This window comes from Dendrobates tinctorius, unplaced genomic scaffold, assembly GCF_039654945.1.
Source record: "Dendrobates tinctorius isolate UK_male_01 unplaced genomic scaffold, ASM3965494v1 ptg000175l, whole genome shotgun sequence".
Classification (NCBI taxonomy): domain Eukaryota; kingdom Metazoa; phylum Chordata; class Amphibia; order Anura; family Dendrobatidae; genus Dendrobates; species Dendrobates tinctorius.
Genome location: NW_027361842.1, coordinates 2,118,328 through 2,133,806, shown reverse-complemented (window position 1 = coordinate 2,133,806; position 15,479 = coordinate 2,118,328). Strand labels below are relative to the sequence as shown.

Here is a 15,479-nt window from a genome sequence, read left to right as displayed (position 1 = left end):
ATATTTAAAATCAGCCTTGAGATTGCGCACTGGTCTTGTTACCAGTTGTTGGGGGTATGGTATACAGTATACATACTGTCCACTACAATGAGTGGGAGTTATGGAAATCTGTGGATTGACTTTGGTCTTGATAAAACACAGTGGACCAACACCAGCAGATGACATGGCTCCCCAAACTATCACTGATTTCCCATCTTGTGGAGTGTGTCAATGACTGCCTTCTGAACATCTGTCAAGTCAGCAGTCTTCCCCATGATTGTGGAGGATACGGAAACAGACTAAGGGACCTTTTTAAACACTTAGGAAGTCTTTGCAGGTGTTTTATGCTAATTATTCTAATTTACTGAGATAATGACATTTGGGTTTTCATTGGCTGTAAGACATAATCATCAACATTAACAGAAATAAACACGTGAAATAGATCACTCTGTTTGTAATGACTCAGTATATAATATGAGATTCACTTTTTGTATTGAAGAACTGAAATAAATTAGCTTTTTGATGATATTCTAATTTAGTGAGATGCACTTGTATGTCTTAAGGTGGTTATACACCTTAGACAGCAGTCAGCCATTCCCCTATATATGTATGTGTATATATATATATATATATATATATATATATATATAGATATATATATGCTATGGCTCAGCTAAGCATACGAGTGTAATCAGAGGAAACGTGAGAATAAACCCATAGACAAATGATTATTTCCTATGAGAACAAAGTATCGGACATGCTGAAATACAAATTGCTCAAACCTTCTTTCCCTTGACTTCTGTCTTTTGAGGATAATTGGTAACAACCCCAAACACATTAGGTATCGCATATCAAAAAAGTGACTATTAAGAGACAATCCAAACCCTTTACTGATGTACATGACAACAGCAGAACATTAAGGCAAATCTGATGAATGACCAGTGACCTTCCCAGTTGTGTACTTATTCCATCATGTCAGGAATGCAGCATGTGCGCCATGTCTATGCCAGTAGGAGCAACGCTCAGAGCTCTATTGCTTTAATGACAATACAAGGCTTAACTGGAAAAGTGCAATGGTTTTTTGCATTTAGTGCTAAAATGTCAAGAATTAAAGATGATAACGTGACCAGGCCATTTACAGAAACAAGTAATTAGCCTCAGCTTTAACTTACAGAATGCTCCACATGACTAATATCTAAGTGACGTTCTTGGACTTGCTGCCTCCTACAGTTTGATTGTATGTTTCAATGGACGGACAAACTAACATGACTTCGATAATGTGGAAGCAGGGCAATAATGTGGATAGCTTGTCTCAATGTCTGCCTTACAGATTCTTGCAGATCCAGTTTCCACCCTTGGAAGATAAATATTACAAAGTACCAACATTCAGTATGGAATACACTTATGAGCAAAGAACAAGCACATTATTCCAGTACTGAACAGGAAGTATGAAAAGCGAAATTGCTTCCTGTTTTGTAAGTGTCGCTAGATGCGTTCTACAAGATTTGACTGACTTTAACCGTCACATAACAAAATAAAAGAGTGCAGTATGGGGTCGCTGTAGACCCCCTCCGTTCACTGTATAGTTCTTGCCTTTCACCCATCCTATGACTGACATATGGTGACATGATAGAACCGTTACATATACACGTTACATACTTATGGTTTGATTTTTTTTTTTTACTAAAATGTACATATGGCCTCTAGATCAGCAAATGAGCTATAGGATTGAAAAAGGTAGCAGAGGTATTACATAGAGAAGTGAAGAGAAGCGGCTGTAGAGACAAGGTCAATCCTCTCCAAAGCCAGACTGGCCTGCAATAAGGCACCGCAGGAGAGGATACCAGCTGCAATACCTCTTAAGCCCCTTCTCCCTTCCATAACCATTGCCATGCAGCAAGAGCTTAGATCAGTATCTGACCAGTAGGAAATGTTCAGTAAAGTTTCACTCTGCGCCATTATATACCTCAGAATTTCACTATTATGGGCTTAGTTATGTATTGGATATATTATGGTACTGTGTTCACCATGACATCATGATGAGAAAACTCATCATCATCATCGTGCACACAGTATGGCGGAATAATGAAATCTGCTCGTTCAACATGATGGAAGTGTATATGGATACTCAGCATCATAACACAGTCAAGTTCTTCATCCAGTAAGGCTGGAAGTGTATAGCGATACTCAGCATCACGCAATGCAGCACCTTGTGTCATTAGGTGGCGCATGTGGCTATAGCATATTGCACCAGTGTAGCTCATTATACAAGATGGCATCTCCAGACCATTAGAATCTTCTCTGATAAGCCCTCAAGACATTCCCAGAAGGGTAACCCACCTCCTGCAGTGCTTTCATGCCCTGATATTGTTATAGGGATGAAGGCAGTTATAAGGTCAAAGGAGCTCACTGTTTATGTGCCCTCCCCTGGTCATCTGCGTCATCCACAGGCATGTCTTCTGTTACTCCGTTTAGCTGAGACTTTCCAGGAACTGTCCCATCTGCTGAGGCTATTACAGCTGTAGCTCCACGAGGCTGCATTGAAATTGGTGCTCCCACACCATTGCCTCCCATTTGCCCTTCCCCTTTACCAAAGTTAAATAGCTTCCCAGGATGGAAAGGTTTGGTTGGAGAATGGGCTCTTTCTGGTGCTGCCTCTCTACGAGTCTCGGGAGACTTCAAAAACTTGAAACTCAGGAAGCTAGGTATTTTGGTATCTCCCCCTGGAGGAGACTGTGGGGATTTGGCATTGGTCCCTGACAAGAATTTACTTTGCAGGGGTATAATTTGCTTGAGTTTGAGCACATTATTGCTGGCCAGCAGGGAGCTGGGCCTCTTCGGTTTGTCATGAGCGATCCCTCCTTGGGAACCACATGGCTTAGTCTTACTCGAGTTCTTCTCATGTGTTTGAGAGTCCTGACCAGATCTTCCCTCCTCTCCCCCTCGCTCCCGTTCTTTTCGTGCATGATAATCAGCATGACGTTGTCTCTCTTCTTCCTCTCGCTTCCTGCGCTGCTGCTGCTGATACCGATGCTGGGCCTGACGTTCATGTTTCTGTTAAGAACCAATGAAATACTTAATGGACCATGTAAAACTAGTAAAAGAGAGTAAACCTATGCATTACTGTTGGACTGTTGTCAGCTAATGTTTTCTAGCCGCTCCGTTTGTAGATGATTGTGTACTGTATTATTAACAGTGGACCTAGAAAATATATACGAGTACCACAGTCTGGTGTTGTCTGCACAGGGAGCTGGTTTCCATTACAGCAATGATAACTGTATTTTATGGGAGAATGGTACCAGGAAACTTCAGGTATGTAAAACTTATTCCTAACATATGATTAGAATATATGTGGGGAGAAGCTGGTCTGCAGCCTTTATACCCACATCTGTCAGACATTAATGGATGGAAAAATGATGATGGATGAATGATAATGATAATATTAAGAGCTGTATTTTTTGTACCTTAAATGCTTCTCGCCTTTGGTAATCCAACTTTGCCATCTCTTCAGCCACCCACCCAGGAATGTCTGGGATCACCACATGTATTATATACTTTAGAAGCAGTGCAAAATGCTGAAAAATGGAAACAAAGCAACAGAATTTCAGCAACTTTAATGGGGTGCTTGACATCAATTTACAGACCAAATGGCTGACTTGAGGCCAATTAATAAGGAAAGCCCAGAGCTGAAGGGCACCATATCGCCCCTCTGTGTGTCAATATCAGCTGTATCTGCATCTTCAGGATACAAACACAGTTAAAGAAGTACTCCCACTAAGTTATTTATTCATTAAATGTGTATATGTGCTTGAACTCTAGTGTAAGTGTATTACCAGACTCACCTACCGCTGCTCTCACCGGTACCCAGCGCCGTTCTTCTCTTCTCAGTGGCGTATCTCTCTGCAGACTGTCTGGGTCACGCTGCGCACTGCATGACCTGGAAGTGACTTTTACAATGTAAGTCTATGTAATGTCGGAACGAGGCTCAGAATAAGGCTCCATAGGCTTACAGAGTAAAAGAGACAGAGTATAGAGAGAATCAGCTAGTGTGAAGAGCGATGACGTCATTGAGAAACAGAGAACAACGGGCTTGGACACCGGAGAGAGTAGCGGTAGGTGAGTATATTAATACACTCACACTACATTACATGCACATATACACATTTAATGAATACAAACTTAGCGGGAGTGCTTCTGTAAACATAATGGTGGCACAAAGAGCCGTCAGCTCTATACTCCACCATTCAGCTTGTGTGTCTAAGACTCAGAGCGGGAGGTGCGATGATGTCAATAGATCGCACCTATTGCATGGAGCTCCTCTCCCCACAGTGTGGGGTAGCATGTTAGTGGGAAGGAAGAAGGTTTTTATTTTGTCAATTAGTAATTGTGGGGTACCTGTGGGGCTTCATAATGTGTGAGGGAATGGTAGGGGGCATCATATTGTGTGTGGGGGGCTGTGGGTTGCAATACTATGTGGGGGGAGGGGTGACTGTGATGGCATCTTATTGTATGCATGGACTGTAGGGATATCATACTGTGTGGATATCATACTGTGTGCGGTAAGGTTACTGTGGGAGCCTCTTTGTAGGGGGACTATAGGGACAACATACTGTTGGGGGCTGCGGTGGCATTATAACATGTTGGGGGGTACTGTGGAGCCATCACATTGTTGGAGTGCACTGCGAGGACATCATACTGTGGTGGGAGGAATAAGGGGGCATCATAGTTTGTGAGGACATCATACTCTGGCGTCTCCTTCAGGGCTCAGCTTGAGAGTTACGCCTAGTAGTCTTTCGTTCCACATTCACATCAGGCTGGTTTGTCACATGGAGAGGTAGGTCATAAGTGATAGGAACCATCCATATTTAGGTACACTTTCATGTGGTTGGATACCTTACATTTTTTAACGTTTACAGCAATAGTGGAAGTCATGTATTCATTAACTGCAGGGTGCTGACGCACTGTGTACGTATATGATCATACTGCTGGGGGGTCACTGTGGGAACAGCAACATACTGTGTTACGGTGGCCACTGATGGGACTTTACACTGTGTGTGGGGAGACACTGTGGGGACATCAATGAGTTGGGGGTCACAGCAGCGGAATTACTGTGGAGGAATCATACGGTTCGTATGAGGGTAAATTGTGTGCACATAACATGTTAAGTGTGGGCATATCATGTGTGTGTGGGGGGCGACAGCATCATACTATATGGGAGCCATGAAAGGACTATAGAACACTATGGGCTTTGCCGGGCACTATTTCTGTGTGTGTGTGGTGATATATGTCCCTTTATCTGTCTCTGAAAGTTTGGAGGCATGCCCTTTCGTGACTCACCTATGAAGAGTGACTCCACAGAATATTTCTCTTTTGACGTGAGGTGGGCCAAAATGAGGACTTTTTACAATGGGACCCCATGATTTCTACGTACACATCATAATACTTTCCTTCTAGCTCAAATGATGCATAAATCATATGCATATATACATGCAGCTTGTTATTCACTGCTGACAGCGGTGAGAGGAGGGAGAGGTAGAGTTTCCTAATGAATGGCATATTCATACAGGGGGGTCTGCGGTATTATTTAAAAGTTCCTTTTAGTCAAACAGCGCAATAAATTTGATGCCACTTTTCAGACTTTGATACTATTGCCATTAAACAGGGCAGAACAGCCTGATGACGGTACATATTTCAGATTTTGGTTGCCTTTTCTTCTATGTAAGAACAGGAAAACCGCAGAACTAACGCTTCATTCACCAATTACTAGTGCGACGTGGCATTCAAGACCCTGCAGAAGTGGCACGTGGAGCCGCATGGCTAACATGGCAAACACTAACAGCTGGGGTTCAAACCTCATCACCTACGTGGAATCTGTAAATTCTGCTTGCACTTACAAGTTGGCGCATAAATACAATAGAACAATGAAATAATAGACTATTAGATATATTGGGAAAATAAGCTGTGAGACAACACATGCCAGGATTCAAAGACCTTGCTAAAACTTTTTCTAAAAGTGCATTTACCAACTATACATTTTTTTTTTTACATACACAAAAACTCCATTTATACTAGCATTATGTCCATAAAGCATCATCACATACCTCCAATACAACGATAAATATAATGGCCGATTCAGGTCCCAGCCATGGTATTAGTCTTTGAAGCTGTCCGCACTGTCCAATCAGGTAACAGTTCACTATAATGGCAATGACGCCCATTGCTTCCATCACATTCTGGAAGAGAAGGACGCACATCTTACTTCCAAGTATGGCCAGAATACTTCTTGGCCAAAAGGCTTTACTTCATTTTTCAGCAAATATTTTTAACCCACTGAGTAATGGACTTAGCGTCAATAACGCTTCCAACATCAACGTCCCCATTCTAGCAAAGGAAAAAAGGACATCAGACCCCTTTCTTTAGAAATCTCTCACTGCTGTCCACACCCACCAGCTCCTTACTTGCCACTGTCCTATACCATCCACCCGACGGCCAAAAGGTCTCTGAAGTCCACTGCACAGCTTGAAGGCATCACTGCGGATTTCAATGATGTTATTTACAAGGGCACATACTGCAGCGAGGGGGAAAGCAGATGAGAAGAGGACCACGTAGCCAAACTGCACAAACATCTCCTGATAATCCTGGAAGGTATCCTATGAAAAGCACATGGATACCATTAATAGAAGAGCAATAACATACTCACAATTGTCAGTCATCGAGGTTTGTACATATAAATACATGCAAAATATGATCAAAAAAATGTAAAAAATCGAGATGTTAAAGCGAACCAGTCATCAGGATTTTGCCAAGCAAACTACCGGCACCTCCAGCAAAATGGCGCCAACGGCAAGCGATAGATGCTACTGTGCATGCGCTGCCACCATTTTTTTGGGAGAAAAAAAAATTGGCTCTAGCAAGATGGTGGCTGTGCATGTGCAGTAGCATCTATTGATAACCATTAGATGCTACTGTGCAGGTGCCATTTTGCTGGAGGTCTAAAGCCAACACTATTATATGCAGTATGTACACTAGGGTGCAGGTCAGTGATCTGTCATAAGCCATACAGATGAATATGTAAGGAGAGCACCACATGAAGACCCCCCCCCCCCCACAGTACGCCCTGGAGCACGAGCATATCATTAACTCAAAACTGATAATAAAGATTAAACCACAAGACGGATTTTATCAACCAAGGTCTCATTGTAATCAGTATAACGGCACCGACCTGACACTGTCTGTAGGTTACTCAGCACAATCATGCTGATAGGTTCCCTTTAAAATATACTAACACAATAAATATACGTTAGGAAGGAAAATTATAAAAAGAAAGACCAATTGGTGTCTTTGCTTTTTTTTAACCTTTCCTGTTTTGGGCTCAAAAAGCAACAAAAGCAAAAACTGTAAGCAGCTGTATAAAAGCACAATAAAACGTGTGTGTGTTCAAACATGTGCACAATGGGTTTTAACCCATTAATGAATGAGCTAATTTTGACTTTAATGACCTGGCCAAATTTTACTATTCTGACCAGTGTCACTTTATTTGGTAATAACTCTGGAACGCTTCAACGGATTTCATCTTTTTCTGAGACTTGTTTTTCATGATATATTTTACTTAACGATAGTGGTAACATTTGGTTGATATGACTTTGCATTTATTTGTGAAAATAGCACAATTTTGGCAAAGAATAAAATTAAAAAAGAATCACAATTTTCTAAATTTCTATCTTTATAACCGTAAGCCATATTCTATGTCATTCTGTAAAAGATAATCACTAAATAACATTTCCCATATGTCTATTTTATATCAGAATCATTTTTCAAACTTCATTTTATTTTGTTAGGATGTTAGCCGGTTTAAAAGTTTAATAGCAATTTATCATTTTGTCAACAAATTTACAAAACCTGTTTCTTTAGGGATCTATTCAGATTTCAATGGACCTTCAGGTGCCTATGTATTGGAAACTCCCCAAAAGTGTTACCATCCTAAAAAACAAAACCCCTGAAATACTTCCAAACTGCTGTGAGGAAATATTTTAACCCTTCACCTGCTACACAGGAATTAATGCAAAGTGGAATGAAATGAAAAAAAAAATTACATTTTACTTCTAAAATCTTGCTTTAACCCCAATTTTTTCACTTTTGAAAGACTTAACATCAAAAAGTGGACCCCACAGTTTGTTACCCACTTTCTTTCAAGGGCATATATACTTCACATGTAGCAAAAAAGTTCTGTTTGGACAGAAGGCAGGGCTCGGAACAGTAGTGGCAATACTTGAATTTTGGAACACAAATTGGCTGAAACAGATTTCTGGCAACATGTCAATTTACAGGGCCCCTAAGGTGCCTAAACTGCAGAAACCCTCCACAAAAGACCCCATTTTGGAAACTACACCCCTCAAGGATTTTATCCAGGGGTATAGTGAGGATTTTGAAACCAAAGGTTCATTGAAAAGGTCATCAATGTTTATCGCAAGTGCTAGCTACTGGAGTTTGTGTCTGGTGCTCGGGTATGCACCTAGTATCGCGAGTGCTCAAGTGAAATGCTCTAGTCCCCGTCCCACATGTTTCACAGCTGTTAGTCACCCAAAAAAGTGTCAATTTCCTATGTATGGCTGGCAATCCCTGCATGCTTTTTTTGGTTGTCACTCAAGCACCCACAATAACTCGGTGCATGCCCGATCACCTGATGCAAACTCGAGTAGCGACCACTTGCACTCAACAATAGTTGTAATAATTTTTTTTAGACGTTTGCAAAAAACCATAAGCCCAACCCTAACCCTGAGCTTAACCCTAACTCTAAGCTCAACCCTAACCCAGAGCTCAACCCTAACCCTGAGCACAACCCTAACCCTGAGCTCAACCCTAAACCTGAGGCTCAACCCTAAACCTGAGCCCAACCCTAACCCTGAGCTCAACCCTAACCTTGAGCTCAATCCTAACCCTGAGCTGAACCCTAAGCATGAGCCCAACCCTAACCCCAACGGCAAAGAATGAAAGAAATAAAAATTCTAAATAATAAAATAATAATAATAATAATAATAATAATAATAATAATAATAATAATAATCTGACTAATGAGATGACACAGGAGGGATGATTTACTAATTTTTGGCTTTTGATCACTGTGATAGAATCTATCACAGTGATCAAGTCAGGAGCCAATAGGAAAATTCCCTGCTGTTGCCAGGTGCCGTCCGGCAGATCTCGGTGGGCACACTGCGTATGCGCCTGCCATTTTTGTTCAGGAAGAAGAAAAGGGTAGCAGAGCAGGAGGTACCAAGAGATGGTGATGGTATGGGAGGGAGGCTTGAGGATATAATTTCTCTCTACTCTGAAATGTCATGTTAGTAGACAAATTATTTTAATAGCATGCACACTTTTTTTTTTTAAGTGATTGCCATTATTCATTGAATAATGGTAATCACGTGATGGGGGAATGGAAAATCCATCCCTGGTCATGTTCTCCAGGGACTCAGGTACCCTCAGAGATATTTGGACTCTGGGGGATGCTATACCCTTACGCTCGATGAGGGACTAAGGGCCCTTAACAGCCGCCGTTTTAATATGTATCGGCAGTCTTTAAGGGGTTAAAAGATGGAAACCACTAGAGGGCATGTAGATTAAATGTGAGTTTATCATTGCCAAAGACATAAATTCTGCCAGCTATTAAGTTGTGAATGGTAGATGGAGACCAATCTCTCTGTATAACCGCCTAGGTGCTTGCTGCTACATACAGGTGCTTCTCACAAAATTAGTATATCCCTAAAAAGTTAATTTATTTCAGTTCTTCAATACAAAAAGTGAAACTCATATTATATATAGTCAATACAAACAGAGTGATCTATTTCAAGTGTTTATTTTTGTTAATGTTGATGATTATGGCTTACAGCCAATGAAAACCCAAAAGTCATTATCTCAGTAAATTAGAATAATTAACAAAAACACCTTCAAAGACTTCCTAAGCATTTAAAAAGGTCCCTTAGCCTGTTTCTGTATCCTCTACAATCATGGGAAGACTGCTGACTTGACAGATGTCCAGAAGGTAATCACTGATATACTCCACAAGGAGTGTAAAGGGGCCTTTACACACCGATTTTGTGACGCTGCAGCGATATCGCTATGTGTGATACTTACCTCCGACCGGCTCCCCCGCTGTCTGTCGCTGATAGCGCGAGATCATGCAGCTCTAATTCTCGTCGGGCGCTTCCTGCTGGCGCCGACAAGCGACGCGTGGAAGTGGGCGGGAGGACGTCAGGATCGCCGAGTCTGAAAGGTAAGTAACGACCGCTGTTGTGTCGCTATATTGCTGTGAGATCTGCCTGTTTGGCAGCTCAGTAGCGACCATTTAGCGATGCACCAGCAATCCTGACCGGGTCGTATCGTTGTCGGGATCGCTGGTGCATCGCTAAATGTAAAGGGGCCTTTAGCCACAAAAGTTCATTGCCAAAGAAGCTGACTGTTCACAGAGTGCTGTATCCAAGAATATTAATGGAAAGTTGAATGGAAAGAAAAAGTGTAATAGAAAAAGGTGCACAAGCAACCGGGATAACTGCAGCCTTGAAAGGATTGTTAAGAAAAGGCCATTCAAAAATTTGGGGGAGAGTCACAAGGAGTAGACTGCTGCTGGAGTCATTGCTTCAAGAGCCAACACACACAGACGTATCCAGGACATGGGCTACAAGTGTCACATTCATTGTGTCAAGCCACTCATGACCAATAGACAACGCCAGAAGCATCCAACCTGGGCCAAGAACTGGACTGTTGCTCAGTGGTCCAAGGTGTTGTTTTCAGATTAAAGCAGATTTTGCACCTCATTTGGAAATCAAGGTCCCAGAGTCTGGTAGAAGAGTGGAGAGGCACACAATCCAAGCTGCTGGAGGTCTAGTGTGAAGTTTCCACAATCAGTTATGGTTTGGGGAACCATGTCATCTGCTGGTGTAGGTCCACTGTGTTTTATCAAGACCAAAGTCAGTGCAACCATCTACCAGGAAATTTTAGAGCACTTCATACTTCCCTCTGCTGACAAGCTTATTGGAGATGAAAATTTCATTCTCCAACAGGACTTGGCACCTGTCCACACTGCCAAAAGTACCAATACCTGGTTTAAAAACAACAGTATCACTGTGCTTGATTGGCCAGCAAACTTGCCTGACCGTAACCCCACAGAGAATCTATTGGGTATTGTCAAGACCAAGATGAGAGACACCAGATCCAACAATAAAGATGAGCTGAAGGCTGCTATCAAAGCATCCTGGGCTTACATAACACCTCAGCAGTGCCACAGGCTGATCCCCTCCATGTCACGCTGCACTGATGCAGAAATTGATGCAAAAGGAGTCCCGACCAAGTATTGAGTGCATTTACTGAACATAAATTTTAAAATCATTTTTGTAAGCTGGTGTTATAAAGTATTCTAATTTACTGAGATAATGACAGTTGAGTTTTCATTGGCTGTAAGCCATAATCATCACCATTAACAGAAATAAACACTTGAAATAGATCACTCTGCTCGTAATTACTATATAATAATATGAGTTGAAATAAATTAACATTTTGACGATATTCTAATTTTGTGAGAAGCACCTGTATAGTGGCTTGCAAAAGTATTTCCCCCCCTTTCCTTGGCATTTTTTGTGTTTTGCTACCCCAGAACCTGGAATTTCACAGTTTTTTCAGTGTTTGCATCAGTTCATATAAAGCACTGTGAACTTTTGGTTTTCTTTTAATTGTGAAGCAAGCAACAAATAGGACAAAATAACTGAAAATTTCAGTGTGCATAACTATTTCCCTCCCCCCTCCCAAAGTCAGTAATTTTTAGGGCCTCCTTTTGCTGCAATTACAGCTGCTAGTTGCTTTGGATAAGTCTCTATGACCATGCAACAACTTGCCACTGGGATTTTGCCCATTTGTCAAGGGCAAACTGCTCCAGTTCCTTCAAGCTAGATGGTTTCCTCTGGAGAACAGCAATCTTCAAGACTGACCACAGATTTTCAATGGGATTAAGGTCTGGGCTTTGACTAAGCCACTGCAAAAAAATGTACACATTTCCCCTTAAATCAATTGAGTGTTGTTTTAGTAGTATGCTTTGGGTCCCTGTCTTGTTGGATGGTGAAGATCTATACCAGTCTCCAATCACTGACAGACTGAAACAGGTTTTGCACCATACATCTTACCCTCGACTGAACCATTTTCCCTGTCCCTGCTTCCGAAAAACATGATGCTACTATAATGATCCCACAACATGATGCTGCCACCATATTTCATTGTGGGGATGGTGTTCTTGGGGTGATGAGGTGTGCTGGTTTGGCACCAAACACAGCGTTTAAATTATTGCCAAAAAGTTCAATTTTGGTGTTACCTAACCACAGCACTTTCCTCCATACATTTGGGCAGTCTCCCACATGTCTTTTGGCAAACTCAAAACAAGCCTTATAATTTTGTGTGTAAGTAAAGGCTTTTTTTCTGCCCACTCTTCCATAAAGGCCACCTCTAAGGACTGTATGGCTTACTGTGGTCATATGGACAGATGCTATAGTCTCTGCTTGGGAACTCTGTAGCTCTTCAGTGTTACCTTTGATTTGTGTGCTGCCTCCCTGATTAATGCCTTCCTTGCCCATATTGAGCGTTTTGGTGGGCGACTTTCTCTTGGCATGTTTGTTGTGGTTCCATTTGATGATAATGGATTTGATAGTGCCTTGGGGATGATCAGTGCTTGGGATATTTATTATTTTTTTATATAATCTAACCCTGACTTGTACTTCTAAACAACTTTGTCCCTGACTTGTTTGGAGATCTCCTTGGTCTTTGTTGTTTCTTTAGTGGTGCCTCTAGCTTAATGGTGTTGCAGCCTCTGTGGCCTTTCCGAAAAGGTGTGTATATACTGACAGACCATGTGACACTTACTGTAGATTGCTCACAGGTGGACTTAGTGAAAACATGTGACTTATGAAGGTAATTGCTTGCACCAGAAATGTTTAGGAGCTTCATAGCAAAAGGGAAGAATACATATGCACATGCCAATTTTTCGTTATTTGATCCCATAAATTAAATTTTTACCTATATTTTATTTTTCACTTCACGTCGCCAACTTAGACTAATTAGTGCTGATGCATCACACTGAAATCGGATTACAAAAATATTAATACACAGGTTGTAATGTAATAAAATAGGTTAAAAGCCAAAGTAGGTGAATACTTTCACAAGCCACTTTAGTATCAACAGTGATTGTGGGCCTGAGCAGCACCACCTGGTGACAACAATGTTTTTTTCAGATTTTTTTGGCCAGTACAGTTTTTGAAGAGTTATGAGGGTACCACTCCGACGTTCATAATCAGTAAGCGATTTGCAAGTAGTTAAGGAGGTTCCCTATAATCAGTACTTGAATAACCTATTTGATACAATTCTAATACAATTCATGAAAAGCCAGTTATACACAAGAAATAGTAATCTGCAGACCATTGGAACATCTGCCTATAATGTCATATATATGACCACCATTCTCAGGTGTTCACACCAAGCAATATCTCACATGTATGTTACATTTTATTGGCATGCAGTGACCTCAACAAACCTCACCTCATACTTCTTCATACAACTTTCAACCTCGGCTTGTGTCAGTTTTGTAGGATAATGGTCTTCTGGAGGGTCCATCCAAGAATCTCTCTTTTGCTTACTTACACTTTCTTCATCCTCTTCATCACCTTCCCTGACCCACTCTTGCTCCACAATATGTCTTTTCTTTTTTCTCCTATGTGGCCTCATCTTTACAGTAGTTTCTTGTTCCTCAACATCTGGCAGCTCCCCACTAATTGCTCTCTCATCTTCTTCATCATCCCCCAACTGGAAAACTGATGCTGGGTCGCTGCCTTTTTCCATAAGTGTAGGACTCCCTTCCTGTAGAAAGCCAATATCATCATCCTGATGAGACAAAATGCACTCTTCCATACGCTTTTCCTCTTTTTCCAAAAAGCTAACCCTCTTCAGTTTCAGTCCACAATCCATGATGCTTTCTTCTTCGAACTCCTCTTCTTCAGAGACTCCGTCCTCCTCCTCTGGCACACCACAACCTCCATTTAAACATTTTTTCCGATTTCCAAATCCAGGCTCTAGAGGGTCTCCCGGAGTCCTTGCAGGCCTCTGAGGGAGTGCATACTTTTGCACAAGTCTTCTTAATGCATATCGAACAAAGAGTAAAATAGATCTTGGGTTAATGTCTCCTTGCTGCACTTTCTGGTACAAGTGGGGTTGTGAGACTTCCTTCACATTCTGTAGGAATTGACGTATGACGAGGAGTGTGGCCAGCATCTGTGGCGAAGAACAGATGTAAAAAGTTACTTAAAAGACTCCAAATAACTGTTATATTATTACTGTGTATTGTTAGAATGTACAGTTAAATGTCATTGAATGTTTGTACAGATTGATTGTGGGAATCCACAGTCCGATCACCCATGCAACCAATGTCTTATGGACAAGAAAAGGTTGTTTGCATGGAAGATGAAACTACTGATATAAGCTGATAAGTGTGAACGATTCCAGCGATGTGTCACTTACTGCTTCCTGTAGTTCTGATAAAATCACAGTTTTATCTGCTGCCGATCTATCAGTTCTTTGAATGTGAAGCTGTATATAACCCTGCTCACACCACTGAGTGACAACGTTCTGTGAACACTGTGCATAGGCAGAAAGCCACCAGTGGTGGGGTAGGGGTTATACAGAGCTCATGAATATAGAGGACTACTTGGCAGCAGGTTTACTACTCCTCTAGTGAGGAGTGCTGATAAAACAGTGATTGTATCAGAACAGCAGCAAGCAGCCCTATAAGTGACACATCACTGGAATCAGGGTCTATGCCCCTACATTATGCAGTCTCAGATTAGGTGGCAAAAACCTGCTGACAGATTCCCGTAAACACTGACTATATACTGTCAAACCGCAGTTGGAAGATCAATTGAAGGAGAAGAAAAACTCCTTAGCAATAAAACTTTGTAACATACAGAACCATTGTAACACTAAATTAGAATATAGCTAACAGAACACACACATATATATATAGAAAGTGCACTTTTCCACCGTTATTTTTTAGAGTGCTGCCTGCCTTTTTTACTTATAACAGAACATATAGATATAAGCATATGAAGATAGTTACACAATCGTGGTCATGTATAGTAATTAACCTAATGATTCATGTTGAACAGTGGCAGACAGTTTAAAGGGAAGATCACCCCCAAAAAAACAATTTAAACTAAGCACATACTCTTGTGGGGGACTCAATCCCTATAAACAAAATCATCCCTTTATTGGATAAATTTGTCCCCCTGTCATACAAAAACTGCTCTTCATTCCCATAAGCTAATAGTGCTTGGTGCACCCCGAGAGTGAGCAGTTTCAGTGCACAGTTTCACTACCGCAAATGGGATACTTGCACCACTCTGTGTGACTGACGGCGATGGGATGGTCAGAGGCTGCGCGGTTTCAAGAGAAGGATTGTGACTCCCTTTCCTCAA

The 15,479-nt window shown here is 41.4% G+C and overlaps 1 protein-coding gene across 2 annotated transcripts in view; it reads right to left on the bottom strand.

Annotated features, from left to right (window-relative positions):
* Positions 1–851: 851 nt before the first annotated feature.
* ANO8 (anoctamin 8) overlaps positions 852–15,479 on the bottom strand; it is a 191,471-nt gene continuing 176,843 nt past the window's right edge. For both annotated transcript variants that reach the window (XM_073551333.1, XM_073551334.1), the window contains exons 13-17: positions 13,552–14,280; positions 6,438–6,629; positions 6,081–6,212; positions 3,444–3,554; positions 852–3,033 (exon numbers count right to left, since the gene is read on the bottom strand). In XM_073551333.1, coding sequence (XP_073407434.1) covers positions 2,386–3,033; positions 3,444–3,554; positions 6,081–6,212; positions 6,438–6,629; positions 13,552–14,280 — 1,812 coding nt within the window. In that variant the 3' untranslated portion in view covers positions 852–2,385. The remainder of the gene's footprint in view (positions 3,034–3,443; positions 3,555–6,080; positions 6,213–6,437; positions 6,630–13,551; positions 14,281–15,479) is intronic.